The sequence below is a fragment of the Macaca nemestrina genome, chromosome 5, assembly GCF_043159975.1.
Source record: "Macaca nemestrina isolate mMacNem1 chromosome 5, mMacNem.hap1, whole genome shotgun sequence".
In the NCBI taxonomy this organism is placed as follows: Eukaryota; Metazoa; Chordata; class Mammalia; order Primates; family Cercopithecidae; genus Macaca; species Macaca nemestrina.
Window position 1 is genome coordinate 15,957,166 of NC_092129.1, and position 27,959 is coordinate 15,985,124.

At 40.3% G+C, this 27,959-nt stretch overlaps 1 protein-coding gene and 1 long non-coding RNA gene across 6 annotated transcripts in view; one reads left to right on the top strand and one right to left on the bottom strand.

The window, feature by feature from the left end:
* Window positions 1–27,959, top strand: part of LOC139363282 (uncharacterized) — a 40,858-nt gene that overhangs the window by 3,298 nt on the left and 9,601 nt on the right. The window lies entirely within an intron of this gene.
* The window catches only part of LOC105492089 (REV3 like, DNA directed polymerase zeta catalytic subunit), a 189,405-nt gene continuing 168,241 nt past the window's right edge, over window positions 6,796–27,959 (bottom strand). For all 5 annotated transcript variants that reach the window (XM_011758974.2, XM_011758977.2, XM_011758978.3 and 2 more), the window contains 6 exons: window positions 24,702–24,816; window positions 22,746–22,883; window positions 20,483–20,673; window positions 19,307–19,553; window positions 16,821–17,030; window positions 6,796–7,923 (listed from right to left, as the gene is read on the bottom strand). In XM_011758974.2, the coding sequence (XP_011757276.2) occupies window positions 7,783–7,923; window positions 16,821–17,030; window positions 19,307–19,553; window positions 20,483–20,673; window positions 22,746–22,883; window positions 24,702–24,816 (1,042 nt within the window). In that variant the 3' untranslated portion in view covers window positions 6,796–7,782. The remainder of the gene's footprint in view (window positions 7,924–16,820; window positions 17,031–19,306; window positions 19,554–20,482; window positions 20,674–22,745; window positions 22,884–24,701; window positions 24,817–27,959) is intronic.

A 27,959-nucleotide genomic window follows, 5' to 3' on the forward strand; every position in this document is an offset into this window, starting at 1 on the left:
AATTAGCATATTGCCCTATATATATTATTATGGGCTGAATTTTGACCCCCTCAAATTTATATGTTGAAGCTCTAATCCTATGTATCTCAGAGTGTGACTGCATTTGCAGATAGTGTCTTCAAAGAGGCAATTAAATTAAAATGAGGTTTCTAGGGTGGGCTCTCATTCAATAGGACTGGTGTCCTTGATAAGAGGAGGAAATTTGGACCCAGACAGACACAGAAGGAGACCAAAAGCGATGATACAGGGAGAAGACGGCCATCTACAAGCCAAGGAGAGAGGCCTCAGAAGAAACCAATGTTGCCGACGTCTTAGATTTCTAGACTCCAGAACTGTGAGAAAATAGATTTCTTTTGTTTCAGCCTCCTAGTCTGTGGTGCTTTGTTATGGGAGCCTTATAGACAACCTTATAAACAACCTTATAAACAACCTTATAAACAGCCTTATATACTTACTAAGCAAACAATATTCGGTGCTATAACTATTATCATTATTGGCCAGGCACGGTGGCTCAAGCCTGTAATCCCAGCAGTTTGGGAGGCCAAGGTGGGTGGATCATGAGGTCAGGAGATCTAGACCATCCTGGCTAACACAGTGAAATCTCGTCTCTACTAAAAATACAAAAAATTAGCTGGGCGTGGTGGTGGTCGCCTGTAGTTCCAGCTACTCAGGAGAATGGCGTGAACCCGGGAGGCAGAGCTTGCAGTGAGCAGAGATTGCGCTACTGCACTCCAGCCTGGGCAACAGAGCAAGACTCTGTCTCAAAACAAACAAACAAAACCCAACTATTATTATTATTCCCAAGGCACTCTATCAAGAAAAACTAAAACCAACCACAAAGGGAGGAATTTTCATCAGAAAATAATGCTCACAATTTTAGTAAAAAAGACTATCCACAAAAGGGAAGTAATAAACATTTTTCGTAATTGTTACGGCTGGGAAAACCAGGTGGGACACCCTAACTAAGCTAATGAGGTTATGGGCCGTGAAAACACTTAGTTGTCCTGGCAAGTCTGGGAAGATAATGCAGCTGGGAGCTCACCACACTGCTTGGGGAACTCTGTTGGGGCTCCATGCAAAGAATGACCTCCAAAGGGACTCTAATCAAGCAGCCTTGATAGCTGCAGTCCAGTAGCAATAGAAACAGACACAAAGTTGTTTTTATTATAATGGGGGGTAATATATTCATTTAGTAATAAAATCAAATAGTACAAAGGTGAATTGAAAAGTGAGCTTACTCACTTTTGACCCCCCAGCCTTAACCCCCACTAAGGTAACCACTCCCTTTTGTGCACCTTCCAGAGATATCAGTGCATATACAGAAGTGTGTTTATATGTGTGTGTATAATATACATCTCGTCTGTTTTATTTTAAATTTATTTTAGTTGACAAAATTGTATTTGTTGTATACAACATGATGTTTTCAAATACGTATTCATTGTGGAAGGCGAAATTGAATAATTAACATGTGTGTTACCCCTGCTTTATTTTTAAACGTAGATTATTGGTAGCAGAACATATAAAAGAGGAACATATTTTAGAACAGGCGCAGTAGCTCATGCCTGTAATCCCATCACTTTGGGAGGCCAAGGTGGGTGGATCACCTGAGGTCAAGAGTTCGAGACCAGCCAGGCCAACATGGTGAAAACTCGTCTCTACTAAGATTACAAAAATTAGCCAGGTGTGGTGGTGTGTGCCTGCAATCCCAGCTTCTCAGGAGGCTGAAGCAGGAGAATCACTTGAACCCAGGAGGCAGAGGTTGCAGTGAGCTGAGATTGTACCATTGCACTCCAGCCTGAGTGACAAGAGCGAAATTCCATCTCAAAAAAATAAAAGCATATTTTAAAAAGAATCTAAGCTTGTATATAGCTACAATCCCTATGCTTCCCTCTAGCCAGTATTTTTGTTCTATCTGAGGTGCTCAGGTACCATCCTCTCTATAGCAAGATCCAGGCACTGTGCTGGTGCTGGGTCATGTTGGGACACAAGTCTAATAGAGGGATTGGTATTAAATGTTGGCACAGATAATCAACTGTAAGGTGCTGTGAGTCACAGCAGCACACGGTGATGATGGGAGTATGACCCTGGCCATGGCATCTCACACCTTGGGAAAGGGTGAGCAGGTCTCACTTCGCCCTTGAGGATGCCGACTCCACTTCCTTTCAGTGGTACCTCATTCTCTCCTCAGTGCCTTGTGTCCCCCAGTTCAGTGCCTCTCTGGTTCTTTTTTTCTATAAAATAAACCTAAAGTGTGTGTGTGTGTGTTGGGGGGTAGACAGGATGTGGTCACCTAAAAATGTGGAATCAATGTGGCCTGTGAAGTCTAACTGTTCCTTTTAAACAATCCGTTCCCACCTGGGACCTTCTGTTCCTAAGCCTTTCTTGAGTTCTCTAGTAATGATCAGGTTTGACCTCTTTGTTTTTTTCTTTTTTTTTTTTTTTGAGATGGAATCTCACTTTATCCCCCAGGCTGGAGTGTAATGGCGCGATCTCTGCTCACTACAACCTCCACCTCCTGGGTTCAAATGATTCTCCTGCCTCAGCCTCCCGAGTAGCTAGGATTACAGGCACCCCCCACAACTTCTGGCTAATTTTTTGTATTTTTCTTTTTTTGAGACGGAGGTCTCACTCTGTTGCCCAGGCTGGAATGCAGTGGCATGATCTCAGCTCACTGCAACCTCCACCCCCTGGATTCATGTCATTCTTCTAACTCACCCTCCTGAGTAGCTAGGATTACAGGCACCGCCCACCACGTCTGGCTAAATTTTTGTAGTTTTTTTTTTTTGAAACGGAGTCTCGCTCTGTTGCCCAGGGTGGAGTGCAGTGGCACGATCTTAGCTCACTGCAAGCTCCGCTTCCTGAGTTCATGCCATTCTCCTGCCTCAGCCTCCCGAGTAGCTGAGACTACAGGCGCCCGCCACCATGCTCAGCTAATTTTTTTTGGTATTTTTAGTAGAGACGGGGTTTCACCGTGTTAGCCAGGATGGTCTTGATCTCCTGACCTCATGATCCGCCCGCCTCAGCCTCCCAAAGTGCTGGGATTACAGGCGTGAGCCACCGCGCCCGGCCTGACCTTGTCTTTCTTAACTTTGGGTTCTTCCAGTAGGGGAGAAGGCGGCAGCAAAGACCTCTTCACATCATCTTGTAACTAATGCCAGTTTACTTATGTCTGTCTCCCAAATACCTATGGAATACACAAGGGCAGGGGATTACCTCGAGATCTCCAGATGAGTGAAATGCCATGCACAAATTGATGCTTAGTAAATACTTATGGAATGGCAAATACTTAAAATCTGTGTAACTATTTTTGTATTCATATTAATATTCACAAAGCCGCTCTTGGGTAATCAGAGGGCAGGTGCTATTATTCTGTTTTCAGAGTGTGAATATTTTTAAATTTAGTATCTATGACCAAATGAGTTACTTTTCCAAAGAGTTGCATTGCCATTAGTGATCACGGGGAAGCCCATAGCATGGAAGCTCCTTACTCCATCACTTACCCGAAAACCTTCCTGTCCTTCCCTCCAAGACACCTGTGGTGGCATCAGTAGCAAGATCGGTAAAGACTCATAGGCAGTAAGCTGTTTTTTTGATTTAAAAAATGCCTTCATCTGCTTTCCTGGTTACACTCTCTTCTCCCCAGATATACAAAGCAACCTGATCTTATGAATCTGAGAACTCCTCCACAAGGTATTTTGCTTTGTAAATCACTCTTGGAGGTTGGCCAAAGTGCCAAAATGCAGCTATCGGGTAGGGTGAGGAAGATAGAGAAGTAGATGAGGTGCTGTGTGTGTTTTGATTTCCTCCTTGGATCCCAAATGTAGCCATAATCTGTGACTATTTGCCTGTACAAAGCTAGTTATTAAGCAGAGCTGGGGCATTAATGGTACTGAATTTTATCCACTATTATAAAACTCAAATGGACCGGGCACGGCGGCTCATGCCTGGAATCCCAGCACTTTGGGAGGCCAAGACGGGTGGGTCACCTGACGTCAGGAGTTCAAGACCAGCCTGGCCAACATGGAGAAACCCCATCTTTACTAAAAATACAAAAATTAGCTGGGCATGGTGGCGCATGCCTGTAATCCCAGCTACTCACGAGGCTGAAGCAGGAGAATCGCTTGAGGCAGGAGGCAGAGGTTGCAGTGAGCCGAGATCGTGCCACTGTACTCCAGCCTCGGTGACAGAACGAGACCCTGTCTCAAACAAAACAAAAAAACCTCAAATGGTTAAAGGTAACAATTCACATCACATCATGGGAAAAGGGCACAGTATTATGGGAATAAAAATCAGTAGGGCATGAATGCCAACCATCCTCCCAGAGGTACAGAGCTCACTGATAGAGGGCTGACATATCCAGTCTAAAAGTAGCTACTTGTGCACTGCCACCTCCCCAGTCCCCACAGCTGATGGCAGAGCCTTAACAGTGTCATTTACCGCCAGATTTATTTGTACTTTATAAAATTAAATGTGACTATTTTAAGAAATACTAGTCTACAATAGAGAAGTCAATTTAAAAGCTTATTTAGGCCGGGCGTGGTGGCTCCCGGTAGCCTGTAATCCCAGTACTTTGGGAGCCCGAGGTAGCCAGATTGTTGAGCTCAGGAATTCGAGACCAGCCTGGCCAACAGGGTGAGACCCCCATTTCTACCAGAAATACAAAAATTAGCCAATCATGGTGGTGTATGCCTGTAGTGCCAGCTACTTGGGAGGCTGAAGTGACAGGATTGCTTGAACTCGGGGAGGTGGAGGTTGCAGTGAGCCAAGATCACCCCACTCCACTCCAGGCTGGGCAACAATGCAAGACCCTATCTCAAGACAAAACAAGCTTATTTGATAGGCCTTAAGGAATATTCCTGTACTCCAACTGTTACAAAAATAAAAGCAAGAGAGTAGATGAAAAGATCGACTACACAGCTACAAGACTTAACTAAGATCCGGAAGAGATGTTTAGGTGATCAGCGTGGCACACTTGATGGCAGGTAGGGTGCATCATCTGAGACTGAGGGTATAACCCGTGACAGTCAGTGGGGCTGAACGGAGTCCACAAGCTCTCTGGATGGCCTGCTCCATTGGCAAGATGACCTCACAGGGCCACCTATTCTAAGAATTCATCATATCTTTAACTGCTCTCTTCACATTTTTATGTTTTTTCCAAATTTATTGGCCTTCTTCAAAGACACTATTTTGTGTCCATATGGAATTGAATATTACATGATTCATCTAGGGAAAAGCTTGAGTAGAAAGTGAGAAAAATGAGAGAAAACAATGTTAAACAACTTTAACAAATATTAATGTTTTGCTTAATACATTAAACATCAAGGAAATGTTTAATGAAGTTATTTGATGTCTGAGCTTCTGGCTCCTTTTCAGATAAATGAAAACATCCTAAAGAATGAAACTGTTTCTTCAGCAATACTTAATTTTTTTTTTTTCTGTGATCTGAGAGACAAAATTTTATTAATAGACATCTAAAATGGAGGGAAAATTATGGAACATAGGAAGATCCTTACAAGAAAATTTCTTGGTAAAACAGGTCCAAATTTCACCACCCTCCCAGAGGGTTAGTGAAACAGCAAATGGACCTCACTAAAAGGCAGTTAAGCTACAGACTCTGAGGACAGTTACAAAGGAGGAATTTCCCTGCAGAAAACAGAACCAGAGACAGGCTGAGTGTGAGCTAGTTTTAGGCATTCATGTTGAATGACCATTTGTTAATATGGCTGTATCCAATTATAATCAGGTTAAAAATGGTTATTCTGTTGAAAATATTGTGTCAAGTCACTATGATGTATGTGGAAGTCCTGACAGCACAGAACCTGTAAGTAACAGAACTTCATCAATCTACCCACGTAAGGGAAAGAAAACCCCAACACTGAGCGCTAGCCCCAGCCTCCCAAACAAAAAATATCCCCAGAAGCGGGAATTTGTTATGTCTTAGCAAGATTTGAGAGAAATTATGTTCAGACACAGGCTATGTATCTCTCTGGTTCCAATATTTACCATGTAATTTTCAGAAAATGAATCCTCCCAACATTTATAAGTACATATTCTGGCAATGGAGACCTATTTCTGTTAAGTAACTAGGTAATTCTGTCAAAATAAGAACTTTTTTCTATTGAAAAAAATAGGCATATAAAAATTGGCATTTAAGTTTTTAAGAAGTAATGTAGGGCCGGGCGCGGTGGCTCAAGCCTGTAGTCCCAGCACTTTGGGAGGCCGAGACGGGTGGATCAGGAGATCGAGCCAGGAGATCGAGACCATCCTGGCTAACACGGTGAAACCCCGTCTCTACTAAAAAATACAAAAAAAAACTAGCCGGGCACGGTGGCGGGCGCCTGTAGTCCCAGCTATTCGGGAGGCTGAGGCAGGAGAATGGCGTGAACCCGGGAGGCGGAGCTTGCAGTGAGCTGAGATCCGGCCACTGCACTCCAGCCTGGGCGACAGAGCGAGACTCCGTCTCAAAAAAAAAAAAAAAAAAAAAAAAAAAAAGAAGTAATGTAGTTTTTGCTTTCCCTCTGGAAAGTCCTGACCCCAAGATTAATTATATCAAAATGAAAATGAACACTGAAGATCTACTAACAAGTACACTTTTAGAACTCTCTAAGAGGATGAGTGCTAAATTTTCCTTTTTTTGCTGCCTTTTTTTTTTGTTTTAACCCTGAAGTTTTGGTAAGGAAATTGCAATATCAAACAGGATATAAAAATGTGTTAAATTTACTTCATTAAAACTCAGAAAAGGCTAGGGTAGGATGTAACCAATGTAGACTTATAAAAAACATGAAGTCACACTGCTATATTTTATATTTTATTCAATTTTAATAGGGTTTCCATTATTAACTTTTAAAACAAAATGATTTCCAGTTTAAAAAACAATGCACTGACCACATAATTCCTTTTTTATTTTACACAGTTATACAAATATTCTAAATACACATTTTGTGTTCAAGATGATGGCAAATAAGATTAACTGTACAGTACATAAGGAAAGAAAATATTTTAAGCATATTTAGAAGCAATAGAAATGTCTATACAAAACAAGCAAATGGAATAAAATTTTTTATTTTTAAAGTATTGCAACAGGCCCACAGGTTTGTAACAAAAATGTCTTTGCACAGTTCCTCACAATGCCCCATTAATAGCTAAAGCAAGACAGCATTTTTTTAAAAATAATGTTTCAAAATGCTACACATGGTACTACTGTTTGCACAGTTTGATCAAAATAACGATCTACTTTGAGTCAAGCAAAACCTAGAGGAAATATACCAAACAACTTGAAAATCATTTGTATAAAAGTCATTGCACATTATTTTACTCAGTTGTTTGAAAAGTAAAAAAGTGTATTTACAAAATATTTTGCAGTCAAAATTATAAAGTGAATGGATATCTCGAAGTAACACGTCTTGATACAGACAGTTCAAGGAAAACACACGAATGGTTTTTCTTTAAGAGGTTTTCAGTGCTCCTTCCACTGGGAAGTAAACATGATCTACTCAAATGGATTTACAAGGTGGTACACGTACTGGAGCAAATCCAACACCTGCATTATAAAACAATGTTTAAAAGGTGACAGAATGAGGAATTTGTACATTGTAAGAAGTGAGCTATTCAGAGATCAACAAGTACATTTTAATTCGGTTAGCATAGAAGTCTTCATAGTCTTCAGATAACAGACAGACAGTGAACATCCTTGACTCGATGAAAGTTAAAAAGCACCATGCACAACAGTTTAGTGGTAAACACTGAAAAAAATAGCACCTGTAATTCTCTGATACTGACAATTTAAAACTGGTCTAATAATTGCCGGAGATATGGTGCCTTGGACAATTCTCTGTTTACTCGTGAGACTTTGAAAAGTACTGGGCAGTTCAGAGAAACACACGGGATGTGTCGATCAAAGCAACCTGTACAGTTCTTGCATATCTGAAAGCATAAGAGAAATACAAAAAATAATAGGAAAATTTTTATGTGCACATGCAAACAACAAATTTCTATAATCCCTACTTTCTAGACTACCATAGATTACTGGCAGACATACATTATAGAAACTTTCATTAAGTTTAATCTCTTAGAAGCCTAGACTACCCTATGTGGAGACATTTCTAAAGGATACTATTTTGAAAACATAAGAGTACAAATTTCCCTAAGGATTCATTTAATTCCTAAGATTAACTTTCATTTACAATGGAATCCTATTAAAATCCACGTAAACTACCCAATTATCAAAGAATGTCTCTTAAATGAACTATAAGCACAATTTTTTCCAAATTAGACTATGTTCTCATATGCCAATCATAAAAAAAGTTATTCTTTTTCTTATTCCAGAAGAGAAAAGCCAGTATAAAAAAAAAATCAAATGTGAATTTGAAAGTAGTGGTGCAGACCAGTGGTTCTTAACCCTGGCTAACAATGAGCTTAAAAATAAACAAACGCCCCATCCCAGACCCATAATGAGTCAGAATGTCTGGGCATGAAAGGCTAAGAATCTGTACTTCTTAAGGCTTCCCAGATGATTTGAATGTATAATAAGATCTGATCTTAAGGAAAGTAATAAATCATAAGGCAATTTTTAAAAAGAGAACTGTTATGTTTTACACAATGATCAGATTTTTAAAAATACTTAAAAGTCTCAAGTTGCATATACAGTTAAAAAATATAAAACATGAACATAAAAAAATTAAAAAGATTTAAGTCTCTAATCCATCTTGAATTAATTTTCGTATAAGGAGTAAGGAAAGGATCCAGTTTCAGCTTTCTACTTATGGCTAGCCAATTTTCTCAGCACCATTTATTAAATAGGGAATCCTTTCCCCATTTCTTGTTTTTCTCAGGTTTGTCAACGATCAGATGGCTGTAGATGTGTGGTATTATTTCTGAGGACTCTGTTCTGTTCCATTGGTCTATATCTCTGTTTCGGTACCAGTACCATGCTGTTTTGGTTACTGTAGCCCTGTAGTATAGTTTGAAGTCAGGTAGCGTGATGCCTCCAGCTTTGTTCTTTTGACTTAGGATTGTCTTGGCAATGCGGGCTCTTTTTTGGTTCCATATGAACTTTAAAGCAGTTTTTTCCAATTCTGTGAAGAAACTCATTGGTAGCTTGATGGGGATGGCATTGAATCCATAAATTACCTTGGGCAGTATGGCCATTTTCATGATATTGATTCTTCCTATCCATGAGCATGGTATGTTCTTCCATTTGTTTGCGTCTTCTTTTATTTCACTGAGCAGTGGTTTGTAGTTCTCCTTGAAGAGGTCCTTTACATCCCTTGTAAGTTGGATTCCTAGGTATTTTATTCTCTTTGAAGCAATTGTGAATGGAAGTTCATTCATGATTTAGCTCTCTGTTACTGGTGTGTAAGAATGCTTGTGATTTTTGCACATTAATTTTGTATCCTGAGACTTTGCTGAAGTTTCTTATCAGCTTAAGGAGATTTTGGGCTGAGATGATGGGGTTTTCTAAATATACAATCATGTAATCTGCAAACAGGGACAATTTGATTCTTCTTTTCCTAACTGAATACCCTTCTTTCTCTTGCCTGATTGCCCTAGCCAGAACTTCCAACACTATGTTGAATAGGAGTGGTGAGAGAGGGCATCCCTGTCTTGTGCCAGTTTTCAAAGGAAATGCTTCCAGTTTTTGCCCATTCAGTATGATATTGGCTGTGGGTTTGTCATAAATAGCTCTTATTATTTTGAGATACATTCCATCAATACCGAATTTATTGAGAGTTTTTAGCATGAAGGGGCTATTGAATTTTGTCAAAGGCCTTTTCTGCATCTATTGAGATGATCATGTGGTTTTTGTCTATGGTTCTGTTTATATGCTGGATTACGTTTATTGATTTGCATATGTTGAATCAGCCTTGCATCCCAGGGATGAAGCCCACTTGATCATGGTGGATAAGCTTTTTGATGTGCTGCTGGATTTGGTTTGCCAGTATTTTATTGAGGATTTTTGCATCGATGTTCGGGATATTGGTCTAAAATTCTCTTTTTGTTGTGTCTCTGCCAGGCTTTGGTATCAGGATGATGTTGGCCTCATAAAATGAGTTAGGGAGGATTCCCTCTTTTTCTATTGATTGGAATAGTTTCAGAAGGAATGGTACTAGCTCCTCCTTGTACCTCTGGTAGAATGCAGCTGTGAATCCATCTGGGTCCTGGACTTTTCTTGGTTGGTAGGCTATTAATTATTGCCTCAATTTCAGAGCCTGCTATTGGTCTATTCAGGGATTCAACTTCTTCCTGGTTTAGTCTTGGGAGAGTGTAAGTGTCCAGGAAATTATCCATTTCTTCTAGATTTTCTAGTTTATTTGCGTAGAGGTGTTTATAGTATTCTCTGATGGTAGTTTGTATTTCTGTGGGGTCGGTGGTGATATCCCCTTTAGAGACTTAAATGTTAGACCTAATACCATAAAAACCCTAGAAGAAAACCTAGGTAATACCATCCAGGACATAGGCATGGGCAAGGACTTCATGTCTAAAACACCAAAAGCAACGGCAACAAAAGCCAAAATTGATAAATGGGATCTAATTAAACTAAAGAGCTTCTGCACAGCAAAAGAAACTACCATCAGAGTGAACAGGCAACCTACAGAATGGGAGAAAATTTTTGCAATCTACTCATCTGACAAAGGGCTAATATCCAGAACCTACAAAGAACTCAAACAAATTTACAAGAAAAAAACAAACAACCCCATCAAAAATGGGCAAAGGATATGAACAGACATTTCTCAAAAGAAGACATGCATACAGCCAACAGACACATGAAAAAATACTCGTCATCACTGGCCATCAGAGAAATGCAAATCAAAACCACAATGAGATACCATCTCACACCAGTTAGAATGGCAATCATTAAAAAGTCAGGAAATAACAGGTGCTGGAGAGGTTGTGGAGAAATAGGAACACTTTTACACTGTTGGTGGGACTGTAAACTAGTTCAACCATTATGGAAAACAGTATGGCGATTCCTCAAGGATCTAGAACTAGAAGTACCATATGACCCAGCCATCCCATTACTGGGTATGTATCCAAAGGATTATAAATCATGCTGCTATAAAGACACATGCACACGTATGTTTATTGCAGCACTCTTCACAATAGCAAAGACTTGGAATCAACCCAAATGTCCATCAGTGACAGACTGGATTAAGAAAATGTGGCACATATACACCATGGAATACTACGCAGCCATAAAAAAGGATGAGTCTGTGTCCTTTGTAGGGACATGGATGCAGCTGGAAACCATCATTCTCAGCAAACTATCGCAAGAACAGAAAACCAAACACCGCATGTTCTCACTCATAGGTGGGAACTGAACAATGAGATCACTTGGACTCAGGAAGGGGAACATCACACACCGGGGCCTATTATGGGGGGGGAGGGGGCAGGGATTGCATTGGGAGTTATACTTGATGTGAAACACAAGTTGATGGGTGCTGACAAGTTGATGGGTGCAGCACAGCAACATGGTACAAATATACATATGTAACAAACCTGCACATTATGCACCTGTACCCTAGAACTTAAAGTATAATAAAAAAAAAAATTAAAAAGAATGCCAGTCAGGACTCCAAAGGTTAAGAAAATGCAGGCTGACTTTCCCCCTGAATAGTGTAGACAAGTGATTTTAAAAAGCAATACCAAATGGCAGCAACTACTCTGGATTGCCTTTTAAGAGAAATCAAATACGCTCTAGTGAATTCTTTGATCTATATTTATCAAAGGGTTTCAGTTTCAGGGATGGCTCACAGGCCAATGAATTTTTGTTCTTTGCCCCAGTTATCTTCCAGTCAACCGAAGGGCACATTTTTTCTAAGGAGACTGGTTACTGTATCCAATATTATGATATTGTCACAAGCAGACTGCTTAGAAACATGTGCTTCAGTATGCTCCATGAAGACCGAGTATGCTGTTCTATGATGAAGCCTTTGCTAATTAGATCTCTGCCAAGAGACTCAAATCTATTCCCAAATATAGAATTTCTGTATTACAGCTCTATGAATTGCAGTTACATTCAGGTGCCAGGACAAACTGATAAATATTTAAGCTCTTTCTGTGCTTGTCTGATAAATAAGCCAGGATGGAATTACTTGACGCACTAAATTTAACTCAGTGTTTAGTTTCAAGATCCTTTACTGGTGGTTTAAACCCTGAGCATTATAGCTTGATTCAGGCTTACATTTAAAACCTTAAATGCCCCAACCTGGACATCTACTTTGTAGATCATAGGGAGGCAGGCACTTAAAAAAATACCTGCTTTAATCTTTATTCTTTTTACTATCCTTTGGCTTTCTTATTTAAACAAAATTCAGTTAAGGCTGGGCACAGTGGCTCATGACTGTAATCCTAGCACTTTGGGAGGCGGAAGCAAGTGGATCACCTGAGGTCAGGAGTTTGAGACCAGCCTGGCCAACACTGTGAAATCGTCTCCACTAAAAATACAAAAATTAGCTGGGCGTGGTGGTGCACGCCTGTAATCCCAGCTACTCAGGAGGCTGAGGCAGGAGAATCTCTTGAACTTGGGAGGCAGAGGTTGCAGTGAGCCAAGATCGCACCACTGCACTCCAGTCTGGGCAACAGAGTGAGACTTTGTCTCAAAAAATTTTTTTTAGTCAGATGCTTACTTCATTTGCTTTCATTCTTTCATGTTTATGATTAAGTGTTTAGGTGATGAATTTTTCTCTGCGATCTGCCATCTAGATCTGATTTGCAGTGTTTTCATTTTGTTTAACAGAATGTGCAAGTGGAAGGATCACTTTGTTTTGTTAGTTTGTAATTACCGTTTTTATAGCATTGTATTGTATTACATTCATTTGTAATATTTCTACTTTTTGAAGGGTATTGAGGCTTTTCTTTCCTTTTTTTTTCTTTTTTATTTTTTTTTGAGATGGAGTCTCACTCTGTTGCCCAGGCTGTAGTGCAGTGGCACGATCTCAGATCACTGCAACCTCTGCTTCCCAGGTTCAAGTGATTCTCCTGCCTCAGCCTCCTAAGTAGTAGCTGAGATTGCAGGTGCCTGCCACCATGCCTGGCTAATTTTTAATTTTTATTATTTTATTATTTTTGAAATAGAGTCTCACTCTGTTGCCCAGGCTGGGGTGCAGTGGCACAATCTTGGCTCACTGTAACCTCTGCCTCCCTGGCTCAAGTGATTCTCCTACCTCAGCCTCCCAAGTAGCTGGGATTATAGGTGCCTGCCACCATGCCCTGTTAATTTTTGTATTTTTAGTAGAGATGGGGTTTTGCCATGTTGGCCACGCTGGTCTCGAACTCCTGACCTCAAGTGACCCTCCTGCCTTGGCCTCCCAAAGTGCTGGGATTATAGGCGTGAGCCACGATTGCCCTGCCAAGGGTTTCTTTAGACTATGACTTTTTTTTTTTTTGAGATGGAGTCTTGCTCTGTCACCCAGGCTGGAGTTCGGTGGTGTGATCTTGGCTGGCTGCAGCCTCCGCCTCCCGGGTTCATGTGATTTTCCTGCCTCAGCCTCCTGAGTAGTTGGGAGTACAAGGCTCGTGCCACCATGCCTGGCTAATTTTTGTATTTTTTAGTAGAGTTGGGGTTTCTAGTAGAAATTTTGGGGTTTTAGTAGAAATTTCATGGTTTCTCCATGAAATTTCTCCATTTCAAATGCCTCAAACTCTGACCTCAGGTGATCTACCTGCCTTGGCCTCCTAAAGTGTGGGGATTACAGGCAAGAGCCACCGCGCCTGGCCAGATATGGCCTTTTTTAAAACATTCTAGAAATACTTAAGAAGTATATTTTTTGGTACTGGGTTACAGAGTTTGATATATAATCACAAAGTCTGACTTACAATGTTTAGAATTTCCATAACTTCACATTTCTGACCACTTGATTGGTCTTGGATTGAGAATGATGTAAAATCTCCTGTTTGGATGTGTTTCTAATTCTCACTACATCTCTAGTAATTTCTGCATCATTAAAAATTCTACAAATTAGTGCCTGGGAGACATTCATTTGAACATTCTTGAAAAACACCTTAAATTAAAATAGCTCTTGAAAGATGACAACCATCATTATTTATAAATAGTATTGCTTTTTAAAAATTTTATTTATGGATACTAGGGTACACATGTAGGTTTGTTACATGGGTATACTGTATGATGCTGAGGCTTGAGCTTCTAATGATCCTGTTGCCCATGCGGTAAATGTAGTACCCGACAAGTGGTTTTTCAACTTTTCCTCTCCCCACCCCTCTTTTGGAATCCCTAGTGTTTATCGTTCCCATTTTTATGTCCATGAGTACCCAATGTTTATTATAGGTGAGAACTTATATGTGAGAACATGTGGTATTTGGTTTTCTGTTTCTGAGTTAATTTGCTTAGGATAATGGCCCCAGCTGCATCTATGTTGCTGCAAAGGACATGACTTTTTTTTTTTTTTTTTTTGAGACAGAGTTTTGTTCCTGTTGCCCAGGCTGGAATGCAATGCTGCGATCTCAGCTCACTGCAACCTCTGCCTCCCGGGTTCAAGTGATTCTCCTGCCTCAGCCTCCTGAGTAGCTGGGATTACAGACATGTGCCACCATGCCTGGCTAATTTTGTCTTTTTAGTAGAGATGGGGTTTCTCCATATTTGTCAGGCTGGTCTCGAACTTCTGACCTCAAGTGATCCGCCTGCCTTGGCCTCCCAAAGTGCTGGGATTTATAGGCATGAGCCACCACTATGCCTGGCTGATTTTGTTCTTTTTTTTTTTTTTATGGCTGTGCCATCACTGTCTTTTAAACTGTATTTTTATAAGAAATAAGATGGCCGGGCATGGTGGTTCAAGCCTGTAATCCCAGCCCTTGGGCGGCTGAAGCAGGAGGACTGCTTGAGTCCAAGAGTTTGAGACCAGCCTGGGCAACATCGTGAGACCCCATGTCTAAAAAAAAAAAAAAACTTAAAAAATTAGTCAAACATGGTGGGATATGCCTGTAGTCCCAGCTACTTGGGAGGCTGAGCTGGGAGGATCACGTGAGCCCAGGAGGTTGAGGTTGCAGTGAGCTGTGATCATGCCATTGCACTTCAGTCTGGGTGACAAAGTGAGACTCTGCCTCAAAAAATAAAATAAAATAAAAATAAATAAATACAAAGAAAAAAGAATGAACACCTAATGTTGAAGGAGGATGGGCTCTGGGTAAATTGATGGCACCAAGTAGTGATGTGTTTGTCACTGAGTGCAGAAACAACATAAGAAAGTCTAGGAAAGGACCATTTAACAGACTGACCTTAGCAGAGCTCTGGAGGTCCTGCTCTCACCTAGGCCTCATACTAGGATCCAACAAGGGAATTTTCTATGAGAGTTGGCTGCTGCCATCAGGACTGAAGTCTATAAAATAAATAGAAGCTGGGAGCACCCAGTGACTTCAGTGGTTGTACTAACTAGAACCACAAAACTGGTACAAAATGGCTGAAAGTTGGTTGGTAATAACTCCAGTGATATATTCCTTCTTTAATCATGCATTAAGTAGGAACTTGTTCATTCATTCAGTAAATATTTACAGACCAGCCCCATGGACTTGGCTATATGCTAGGCATAACTGACTTGACAGTGAAAGAACAGGAAATGTGTCACTGGTTCATTTGCTATTTAGTGAGAAAATCATAGTACAGCAGAGAAGATTATGGCAGGAGTCTGCTGCAGGGAAGGCTTCACCCAGTCTAGGGGTTTCAGCTGATTCCTCAGATGAGGAAGGGTGGGGTGGGATGGGTGAAATGTTCCTGGCAGAAGGAGCAGGGTGTTTAAAGGCCAGGAGGAGGCAGCGAGGAGCATTCACAGACCTAAGAGAAGTTCAGTATGGTATGGGTGGAGGTAGACAGAGTGTGACACAGAGAAGAGCAAGAAATGGTGACAGAGGGATAGCAGGTAGGGACAGAATGGAGATGACTTATCAACCATAATAACGAGTAATGATTTTATTGGGGGGTGTGAGGTGGTCAATTTTTCTTTAGATTTAATTCAACTTACTTCAAGATGTTTGTTGTTTATTTCTGCTAGAATTCCCATACTTTAAAAATTATCCTTGCATTTTATGTCTATATCCCACCTTAGCCACTTATCAGCACTATAACATGCAAATCACTTAAACTCTTTGTGTCAGTTTACTCACCTGTAAGGGTGCCTAGAACAGTCTCTGGCACACAGTATGACTCAATCATGCCATTAATCATCTGTCTGGACTCACAGAATTGTAAACCTTCCAAGTTTACTAGCAAGCAATTCTCTAAGACAACTAGGTATTTTCCTTTAAAGAATGGTAAGCACTAATAGAGCAACTGAGAGTTTTCCTTCTTTTTAATACTGTAGATTGAGTATCCCTTATTTGAAATGCTTAAGACCAGAAGTGTTTCAGATTTCAAATTTTTTCAGGTTTTGGAATAAGTGCATTCATTATACTTACTGGTTGAGTATCATTAATCTGAAAATCTGAACTCTGAAATGCTCTGATGAGCATTCCCTTTGGGAGTCACGTTGGTGCTCAAAAACTTTCAGATTTTGGAGCATTCTGAATTTTGATTTTTTTCTATTAGGGATGTTCAACCTGTATTATAAAAGAAATTGGAAGGATGGCCATTCTTGTTGTAGCTATTAAGAAACACAACACACTATTCCATTGAAAAAAAAAGTTATAAAACAAATTAAACCATTATTAATAGTTTAATTACATTTTTGAGATTTTTACGAAGTTTATCATTTAGACTCTTCATTTCACTTTTCATACCAGTTTCATATCTCATACTGTAATTCAAGAGTTGACTATATCTTCCTGTAAGATCAGACTGCTTGTGATTCCAGGCCTATGGAACAAAACTGTACCTTTACAAGTTGCTCCTGTTTACGTTCCAACTCCCGGATTTCTTGGTTGAGGATGACTGCAACGTGCTGAGGTTGGCTCCGACATTTACTACAGATGCCATGCTGAGTTAGGTCATCACACACAGGACAGTGTAAGGTAGTAAAATATTGTGAAATAGTGCCTTTCCGCCCTTCAGGTTCACTTCGCGAGGAGTTGGTAGCTTTATGGATCTATAAAAACATCCATTCAGAAGTAAGTCTGAGTCAGCTTCACAGCAGAGCTGCTATTTTCATATTAATTACAGGTTTACTCAGGCATTATTTCATTCATTCATTCATTCATTCATTCATTCACTCACTCATTCAACAAATGTTGAGTAGCTACTATGTGCCAGGCACTGTTCTAGACACTGGAGCTACAGAAATGAAGTCCTTGCTTTCATGGAACTTACATCTTAGATACATTTTTAAAAAATTACTATAAGTTCTAGGGTACATGTGCATAACATGCAGGTTACATAGGTATACATGTGCCATGTTGGTTTGCTGCACCCATCAACTCATCATTTACATTAGGTATTTCTCCTAATGCTATTCCTCCCCTAGTCTCCCACCCCCCGACAGGCCCTGGTGTGTGATGTTCCCCACCCTGTGTCCAAGTGTTCTCATTGTTCAATTCCCACCTATCAGTGAGAATAGGCAGTGTTTAGTTTTCTGTCCTTGTGATAGTTTGCTGAATGATAGTTTCCAGCTTCAACCATGTCCCTGCAAAGGACATCAACTCATCCTTTTTTACGGCTGCATAGTATTCCATGGTGTATATGTGCCACATTTTCTTAATCCAGTCTATCATTGATGGACATTTGGGTTGATTCCAAGTCTTTGCCAGTGTGAATAGTGCCGCAATAAATCACTTTGTAAGAAAGTTATTAGGTTAGCCTCTTACAAATGCCATTGGGTTAACATTCTTGCTGGTGATGAAATGAACATTAGTAATGAAGAATATGAATTTCCTGCATTAGAGCCAGGATATGTGCTTAGAACACTTACAGTAACATACAGGTGGGCAAGATCATCTAACACAAAGCCTATTTTATAATAAAGTGTTGAATATCTCATGGAATTTATTGAATACTGTACTGAAAATGAAAAACAGAATGGTTGTATGGGTACTTGAACTATGGTTTCTACTGAATGCATATTATTTTTGCACCATCATAAAGTAGGAAAATCTGAAGTTGAACCATCATAAGTTGGAGAACAACTATAATGCTATTTTACCATTGCAGTAATTCTGGTTTCTTCAGGACTGTGTCTAGATACTAAATCCTACACCTTTCTTAGACATTCATTTCGAAGGAATTTTTGCTGTCCATTTATTTTCCATTAACTCGTTTATTCTACGTTATTTTGTGGCTGTTCACCATTGAAATTGTGGGATTTATTTTAATATTTCTATAATTTGGACAACTTGACAGAAGCTAGGAATGTGTTTGTAGAATACTTAAAAAGTTTCTCTTTTAGGAAACCAGAAGAGCGTGGCATCTTTGCCAGTTTACGATAGAGGATCTGCTTTGCTCTCATAGTGAAATAGGAAAGGTTCCCTTGTTCCCCTCGCAGGGTGTGCGACAGGGGGAATGGCTTGCTTCTTTAGTGCCCTGCTGCTCAAACCTCTAGGGGAGCATACAGACAGGCAGGTTGTGGGGCTCTGGCCCCACGGCAGTGTGTAGGGGTGAATGTTTACAGCTGAAGCCCCAGTGGGTGTGTGTTACAGGGTACTCTTTTAGTTTGCCGTCTATAGGTGGCTTGTGTTAACCAGCTCAATTAGACCCTCTAGCTTGTCTCAAGGATGGAGGGCTTTCTGTATCCCGGGTTCTTGCCTTGGTGTACCAGAAGAATCCAATCACCCGTGGGCTTGGAGACTGAGTGCAATGTTTTATTGAGTGGAAGTAGCTCTCATCTGATGGTGGAATCAGAAGGGAGATGGTTTTCCCCTGCGGTTGGGCTGCTAGGTGACTCCGTCTCTTCTCCGACTGTCCTGGCCAAACTCCACCTCGTTCTGCCAGTCAATGGCCTGCCAGCATGCCAGTGCCTCTCGGTGTGCTGTTCTGCTGGCATGCTCCTCTTGACAACCAGCCGCTTGGGTCTTCCACCGAAGTGTTCCTCATGACGTCCAGCCGCTTGTGTGTCTGCCTACTAGGGTCTTGGGTTTTTATTGGCCCAGGATTGGGGCGTGGCGGGCCAAGGTGGTCTTGGAAAATGCAACATTTGGGCATGAAAGCAGGAGCACCTATCCTCACCTAGGTCCGTGGGGGTGGAGCCCTAGCCAGGGACCCACCTTTCTCTACCCAGTACTTCCCTTCTCCCTTTCCGTATCATTTAACGGGACCACACTGTTCCCTTCCCAGCACTCCCATATCAATAGCACAAAAAATCTTTAGTTCTACTGAAAATTTGGAGTGAAATCTCTCCATAGTTAGAGTACATATACTATTTGGTAAGCTTACCCTTGGTAATTCATGATACCAGCTGAAGACATCAATACCAATAAGTGAGAAGATTCTTGCTAAGGGTGGAAGGATTTGCTTGGTAATATAGTAAGTGGCATTCAGTCTCAGAGTTGGGTCCTGCAGGACTTCCACTGGGCGCCTTACAAGCTGGATAAGTGGTACTCCGGGGGTCCCATAAATGATGACGTATGGCACTCGCTCACCAACTTGAGGCTCGGAGCGCCGGTCATAAGTCAGCATTTTCCTATTCAAATTCAAAAAAAAAACACCACCACACCCAAATACTGTCACGGAAGCCATCTTTCTCGCAAATTAAGTCAGAGTTAAACAACAATAAAACAATGAAGAAGCTACAAAAGACACTTTCAAAACATAATTACTATTTGAGAATAATATACATTTTGCTTAGTTGACACCAAGTATAGATATGCTACAGGAGTTTAAAAATTACTCCATAAATCATTGTTACCTGGAAAATAATGAGTTGGCAGATATCAACTAGCTTCAGATGTACTTTAGGTGGGAGTGGTGGCTCGTGCCTGTAATCCTAGCATTTTGGGAGGCCAAGGATCGCCTGAGCCCAGGAGTTTGAGACCAGCTTGGGCAACACAGTGAGACCCCCATCTCCACAAAAAAATTAGCCATCATAATGGTGCACACCTGTTATCCCAGCTACTTGGGCGGCCAACGTGGAAGGATCGCTTGAGCCTGGGAGGTCAAGGCTGCAATGAGCTGTGATTGCACCACTTCTTTCCAGCCTAGGCGACGGAGTGAGACTCTGCCTCCCGGGGTGGGAAAAAGATGTATTTTATCCCCTAAGAATGAGAACTACCTATCATAAATCTACCATGAAAGATAAGAGAAAATTTATCCAGTTAAACAATCTGATTCCAATATGATACCATCTAAATGCTTCGGTAGAACAGTATTAAGGACTACCTAATCATTTTGATGTGGGAAAAACAAATGAATCAAGCACTGTGTCACAATTTCTTTGCATAAGTTTCTGAAGGAAAGCCCAAAAGAGGATTTCCTCTTCACACCTTACAAAGTATGAGGGAGTATTCACTAACCTTCAGTGAGGCTTCATGTGCGCAGGTAAAGAAACAATTGTACTCTAGACCTGTGCAGAATCCCAGGACTATCCTGGCAAGGTACTGAGGGTATCATTACCTTGTAAGTTCAAGGGCTGGCACACAAGCTCCTGGTTTATAAGAAAAACTTCCTCTGTATTCCTTGGCAAAGATAAAGTCTTGTATGCTGGCCTTTCCTTCCAGAAGCTTCATACATTGTCGCTGAACATACTGTTTAATTAGACTTATATCTCTCGTTTCAAATAGCAGCTTTAGAGAACGCTCAAGTATCTTAAAACAAAACAGATATGCAAGTAAAGATAAAATATCTCCTAGTATGTTTCACCATTGTTATTATACTTTCAATTATGTAACTACTGGGTAACTTGCTAACCTACCTAAATAATCTGTTACTTACAATGATGGGATAATAAAAATTATTAAAAATTGAAAGTTATTTGAGACTTTATAGAGCTTGCTATTTCTAAAAATAGAATATCATGTAGTTTGAGGAAAATCATGTAGAATGACATGCAAATTAACATTTGCTATGTGATAAGCAACATAAAACACGCAATTTTTTTTTAATAGTCAAAGCACTCTAGGTACAAGAAACCAGACACGAGCTCACGTATTGTTTTTTTATTTACCAGTATAGAAAGGGTCCTGATTCAGTCACAGGCAGCACAGAGAAGTTTAAAGATTACCAGGCAGTCAAATCCAAATCAGCCTTTTTGACTTTTTATGGTGTTGATAAATAACTGTGACAGAATTTTCTGTGTTGGAAATTTCTACTAGGAAATAACCAACATGCAGTGGATTTATGTAAGTAGATTAATTTTTTTTTTTTTCCCCCGAGATGGAGTCTTGCTTTGTCGCTCAGGCTGAAGTGCAATGGCATGATCTCGGCTCACTGCAACCTCTGCCTCTCGGGTTCAAGCAATTCTCCTGCCTCAGTCTCCCGAGTAGCTGGGACTACAGGCACATGCCACCACACCCGGCTACTTTTTTGTTTTAGTAAAGATGGGGTTTCACCGTGTTAGCCAGGATGGTCTCGATCTCCTGACCTCGTGATCCGCCCGCCTCGGCCTCCCAAAGTGCTGGGATTATAGGCGTGAGCCACCGTGCCTGGCCAAGTAGGTTAAATTTAAGTTAGTTCTAGGTGAAAGCTCTGTGTCTTATTCTGAATACTAGAACCAATGGATATTTATACAATAATCTTGTTAATTTAGCTTGGGTACAAGTCTGCCTACAGAGAAAGAAGGTACTGGATTATATCTCTTCCAGAAATAGTGCTGAAAAAAATCCCAAATTCACATATTATATATATGACATAATAGATTGATAATATTCAATCCATTATGCTTTTAATGCTCTCACAAAACAGTATATAGAGTGCTATTCCCATTTATACCATTTATTTTTGTTTTGCTATAGAAGGAGTTTAGGCCCAAGTAAAGAAAAAGCCAAAATACCATGGTTATTATGGTTGAGAAATTTGAGTAATTTATAGCTAATTGTTTGGAAATCTTCCTAATTTGCATTTGATAATCCAAATAAGTGAAAGTTCAGTTAATCTGGAATGGATTATGTTACTTATGCAATCTCTCTGTTTCTCTTTTTTTTTATTTTGACGGAGTCTCACTCTGTTGCCCAGGCTGGAGTGCAGTGTTGTGATCTTGGCTCTCTGCAGCCTCTGCCTCCCAAGTTCAAGTAATTCTCACGCCTCGGCCTCCCGAGTAGCTGGGATTACAGGCATGCGCCACCATACCTGGGTAATTTTTGTATTTTTAGTACAGATGGGGTTTCACTATGTTTGCCAGGCTGGTCTCGAACTCCTGACCTCAAGTGATCTGCCTGCCTTGGCCTCCCAAAGTGCTAGGATTACAGGTGTGGGCCACCACACCAAGTCTGTTTCTCTTGTTTATCCTGTTCTGCTTTTGGGAGTTGTTACAATATGACATATATGATCTCCAGGCAATAGGCAGGAAACTCTCATGTATTGCTTTTTAGTAATTTTGATAAAACATAAGGTATGGGGGGAAGTCAGAAACTTAAGGACTAAAATCAAATAAATTATTAGAAATAAAATTCTATCTACTCATGAGGCTGAGGCAGAAAGATTGCTTTAACCCAGGAGGTCAAGGCTGCAGGGAGCCAGGATTGGACTACTGCACTCCAGCCTGGGTGACAAAGTGAGACCCTGTCTCAAACAAACAAAAGCAAAACAAAACACTACAAATAAAATTCTCAAAATTAATGTAGTTTCTTCTATAGTTATATATAATTATACAGGCTATATTTTCACCAGATACTTTAGCCACTTCTTTCTCACAGATGATGACAAGATAGATAAACCTTACCTTAGAAACAGCAGGGCAGGAATCTCTTCTGACTGTTTCTATTCCTTTTGCATCAAATACCGGGTCCTTCTGATCCAGTGTTTCATACATGTAACCCACATACCTCTTTTTTGTTTGTAAAACACAGGGCAAATATACCTGTGGTAAAATTAATAAAATGCCTCTTAACCATTTTTCCCCCACCAAGAATATTTTATTTTTATGTCTCTGTGCTTTCTTTAATCAAATAGCCATTATTAAAAAAATTCTAAACATGACTTAGGGCCCAACAAATTCATGATATAAGACGTGGGAGCAAAATGAATTGTCTTTAAGTTGTTACCGCTTGCTCACTCCTTTTCTTGCACTACCAATTTTGTTCTTTTGCACTACGAGTTTTGTTTATTTATTAAATAAAGTATAAACACTTCACCTTGGTATTCAAGACAGTCTATAGTCTGGTCTCAACTTTATTTTTCCAGATCTATCTCCTGCTACCCTGTATTTCCATACTGTGCTTTTCCAATTCCATACATGCCATTTTCTTCTGTTCAGAATGATTGCAGCCCCACGTCTGCCTACTGAAATTCTAAGCATTTTTCAAGACATAACCATTTTTCAAGACACATTTCATCATTACTTCCTATATGGAGTCTCTCTATCCAGCCCAGGAGGACACAATTCCTCCTTTCCTTTGTGCTCTCACAGTGTTTAAGCAGACTATTCTCATCTTGCTTTCTGTTATGTTTGTAACAAAAGAGAATGCTTATATAAATTAACCTTTCCTTTTAGATTTCTGGCTCTTAGAGGGCAGGACTGTGTCTTACGTTTCTTTGTATTCCACACAGTTCCTAGGCTAAGTATCTTTTATACAGAAAGAAATAAATACATATTTGATATCTGAAGGTAAGTGAAAAAGAGTTGAAAGTCCTTGTGGTAAACTTTGTTTTGCAAAGAAAGAATGTATCTTCCATCCTATGTGGTCTTGTTCCATTGTGACTTCGACATTCTTCCTATTAATAGTGGGGTCTATGTTCACTCCCTTTAAATCTAGAGAGGTGTGTGACACTGTGACTTTGAGCCTGGGTCATAAAAAACAAAGCAGCTTTTGTCTGTTTCTCTTTGGGATGTTCACACCTAGAACCCAACCCTCATGTTGTGAGGGAAAACCAGCAGCCCCGGTGAAAGGCCACTGGCTGATGTCCCAACTAGCAGCTAGCATCAATCACCAGACATGATTGGTAAGCAAGCTTCAGATGGTTTCAGCCTTTTGCTGTTGGTTGGGTTACCCCTAACCCCTAACAGTCTTCTCAGCTGAGGAACTAGATATTGTGCAGCAGGGAAAAGCCATTCCAATCGCACTCTGTCTGAATTCCTGAGCCATAAAATCTGTGAGCAGAATGAAATGTTTGCTGTTTTACACCATTAAGTTTGGGGTGATCTGTTACACAATAATAGTCACTGGAATAAAGTTTTCATTTCCTTACATATATACATTACTAAACAAATTTTGGGAAAATTATACAAAAGAGAAAATACTTAAAATGTAATTTTTTTTTTTTTTTTTTTTTGAGACAGGGTCTTACTTTGTTCCCCAGGCTGGAGTGCCCTGGTCAATCACAGTTCACTGTAACCTTGAACACCTGGGCTCAAGTGATCCTCCCACTTCAGCCTCTGGAATAGCTGGGACTACAGGCGTGTGCCACTATGCCTGGTTAACTTTTTAATTTTTGTAGAGATGGGGTCTGGCTATGTTGTCCAGGCTGGTGTCAAACTCCTGGTCTCAAGCAACCCTCCTGCTTTGGCCTCCCAAGGCCACAGCAGGATTACAGACATGAGCCACTGCATCTGGCCCAAATTTAACACTTTAATAGATCTATATACTATCAGTGATTCTGAAAATGTACTGAACAAATCAGAGGTCTCTAGAAGACATGTGAGTTTTATATGTGATTACTAATATTACATTCCTCTTACCTTTTCAAACTTCAATTTCACTGGTTTAGGATTGGTAGCAGTTACAGCTTCGGCAATTTCCTGACCAATCTTAAAAGACTGCTCCTTAGTGGCTCCTTTCAGTAGCACAAACATACTAAGGGGATTAAAAATAAGGTAATGAGGAAGTCATTACAACAAAAATTTTATCAAGAGTAACTCTCCTGGCTATGACTCTGTCTAATGCCAAAGAAAACTCCCTTTCTCCTATTTACTCTTTCTTAAGATGCTTCCTATGTAAGCTTTCCTGTTTTATTACTTTCCATGTGTACTCATGATATATCTTGTTATAAATCTTTTAAGACATCCAATATTTCTAACTTAGCTACACACAGAGCAGCTCAGATATCCCAGCAGTCAAGAAAGTCCTGGATCATCCCTGGACATTTAAGGCTTTGTGTGGTACACAAGGGGTCACCAACCCCGAGGTCGCAGACTGATACCAGTCAGTCTGTGATCAGTGGCACATCAGACAGATCAGTGGCAGCATCAGATTCTCATAGGAGCATGAACCCTATTGTAAGAACTGCGCACAAGTGAAAGATCTAGGTTGTGTGCACCTTATGAGAATCTAATGCCTGATGATCTGAGGTGGAATAGTTTCATCCCCAAACCACCCGGTCTGCGGAAAAATTGTCTTCCATGAAACCGATCCCTGGTGCTAAAAAGGTTGGGGACCACTGTGGTCCAGGCACAGGGGTTCACGCCTGTAATCCCAGCACTTTGGGAGGCCAAGGCAGTGGATCATCTGAGGTCAGGAGTTTGAGACCAACCTGACCAACATGGTGAAACTCCATCTCTACTAAAATATAAAAATTAGCCAGGCATGGTGGCATGTGCCTATAATCCCAGGAATTTGGGAGGCTGAGGCAGGAGAATCGCTTGAGTCTGGGAGGCAGAGGTTGCAGTGAACTGAGATTACACTACTGCACTGCAGCCTGGGACTCCATCTCAAAAAAAATAAAAAAGGTTGGGGACCACTGTGGTACACAGTTAAGTACATCACAAAATAAGAGACTGTGTGATTGTAAGAAAAGAGAAGATGTACTTGTGATATGGGAGAAGTTTCCTTAAGGCCAGAACCACTCAACTTAAAAAAGACAGACATTGGGCGGGGCGCGGTGGCTCACGCCTGTTATCCCAGCACTTTGGGAGGCCGAGGCGGGCAGATCACGAGGTCAGGAGATCGAGACCATCCTGGCTAACACAGTGAAAACTCATCTCTACAAAAAAAAAAAAAAAAAGAAAAAGAAAAAAAAAATTAGCCACATGGGGGCGGGTGCCTGTAGTCCCAGCTACTCCAGAGGCTGAGGCAGGAGAATGGCATGAACCTGGGAGGCGGAGCTTGCAGTGAGCCAAGATTGCACCACTGCACTCTAGCCTGGGCGACAGAGCAAGACTCAGTCTCAAAAAAAAAAAAAAAAAAAAAAGACAGACATTGGCCGGGCGCCGTGGCTCACACCTATAATAACAGCACTTTGGGAGGCTGAGGCAGGTGGATCACCTGAGGTCAGGATTTTGAGACCAGCCTGGCCAACATGGCGAAATCCCATCTCTACTAAAAAAAATACAAAAGTTAGCCGACGTGGTGGTGTGCTCCTGTAGTCCCAGTTACTTGGGAGGCTGAGGTGGGAGAATTGCTTGAACCTGGGAGGTGGAGGCTTCAGTGAGCCGAGATTGCACCATTGCACTCCAGTCTGGGTGACAGAGTGAGACTCTGTCTCAAAAAACAAAACAAAACAAAAAAAACAACAAAAAAACAAAAGACATATATTCTGTAATGTATGTTAACTGAAAAGCAGTTAAAAAAACATAAAAAGACACAAGGAAGAAAATCAACATCTGTAATCATGTCGTACAGAAAAAAGACATTACAAAGACGTGTATATCTGTAAATCTTTTCATTTGCTATAATGGATCATATTATTTGGTAATGAGTAATATTGAATTATATGAATAAGAAATACCAATACAAAATATACTCAAAATACCAATACTAAATATACTCAAAAATAACTGACAAAATGCATCTATTTTTCTATTTCAGTATATACTACAACCTGACCACCAACAGAAGTAATGGTTAATAAATATTTAAGTAAGATAGACTATAAAGTTCATCTTCACTTATATTTCTAGTGAAAAGACATTAAATAGTGGAAATGGATGATATCTTGAAACATGACTTTAAGATTCTTGTTTCTAGCCATATAAACCAATCTCATATTTCTGAAGTGTTTTTATACTGGATTTTTAAGTCCCATTTTGGATGGTTTATTTGGAAAAAGTTTCTGCTAATATTGGAGACAGTACTTGCCTGAGAGCCTATATGAAAAATTAAAAGAAAGGAAAAAAGTAGTTTACTCAACACTACTAAGTCTTTAAAATAAATATTGTCTCAATCTGAATTAATTTTAACATTCACTAAGGTAGAACAAAAATGCCTTAGTTAATTAGACCTTCAATCTAGGCTATACTTTGAACCATCTGAAGGTTTTTGTAGTTTCTTTATAGGCCATCTGATACTCATTTATACCAATACTATCTGATTTTATTTTTTTTTTTTTAAGAGGCAGGGTCTCATTCTATTACTGAGGCTGAAGTGCAGTGGCATAATCATTGGTTACTGCAGCCTCGACCTCCCTGTACTCCTTTGCAATCATTTTTCAGTCTATTCCTGGCCCCAGGTTCAATACATAAGACTTGCTTTCTGTTACGATAGGTTTTTTCCAAGAATTTTATATAAATGGGCTGGGTGTAGTAGCTTTTGCCTGTAATCCCAGCAACTCCGGAGGCTGAAGTGGAAGGACTGCTTGAGGCCAGGAGTTTGAGATGGGCCTGGGCAATAGTGAGACCCTGTAAGTAAATAAACAAAAATTTTACATAAATGAAAGTATATAGTATATACTCTTTTATATCTGTCTTCTTTTACTCAGCATATTTTGAGATTCATCCATGGTGTCAAAATAACAGCAACTGGTTTGTTTCCATTGTTGAGTAGTATTCCACTGTATGGATATACCACAATTTGCTTATCCACTCACTCACTGATAGACATTTAGATATTTTGCAGTTTTGGACTATTACAAACAAAGCTCCAATGAAGAACTGTACACAAGTTTTTATGTGGACATAGGTTTTCCTTTTCCATTTTTGTTTTTGAGACAGAGTCTCGCTCTGTCACCCAGACTGGAGTGCAGTGGCGCGATCTCGGCTCACTGAAAGCTCCACCTCCCAGGT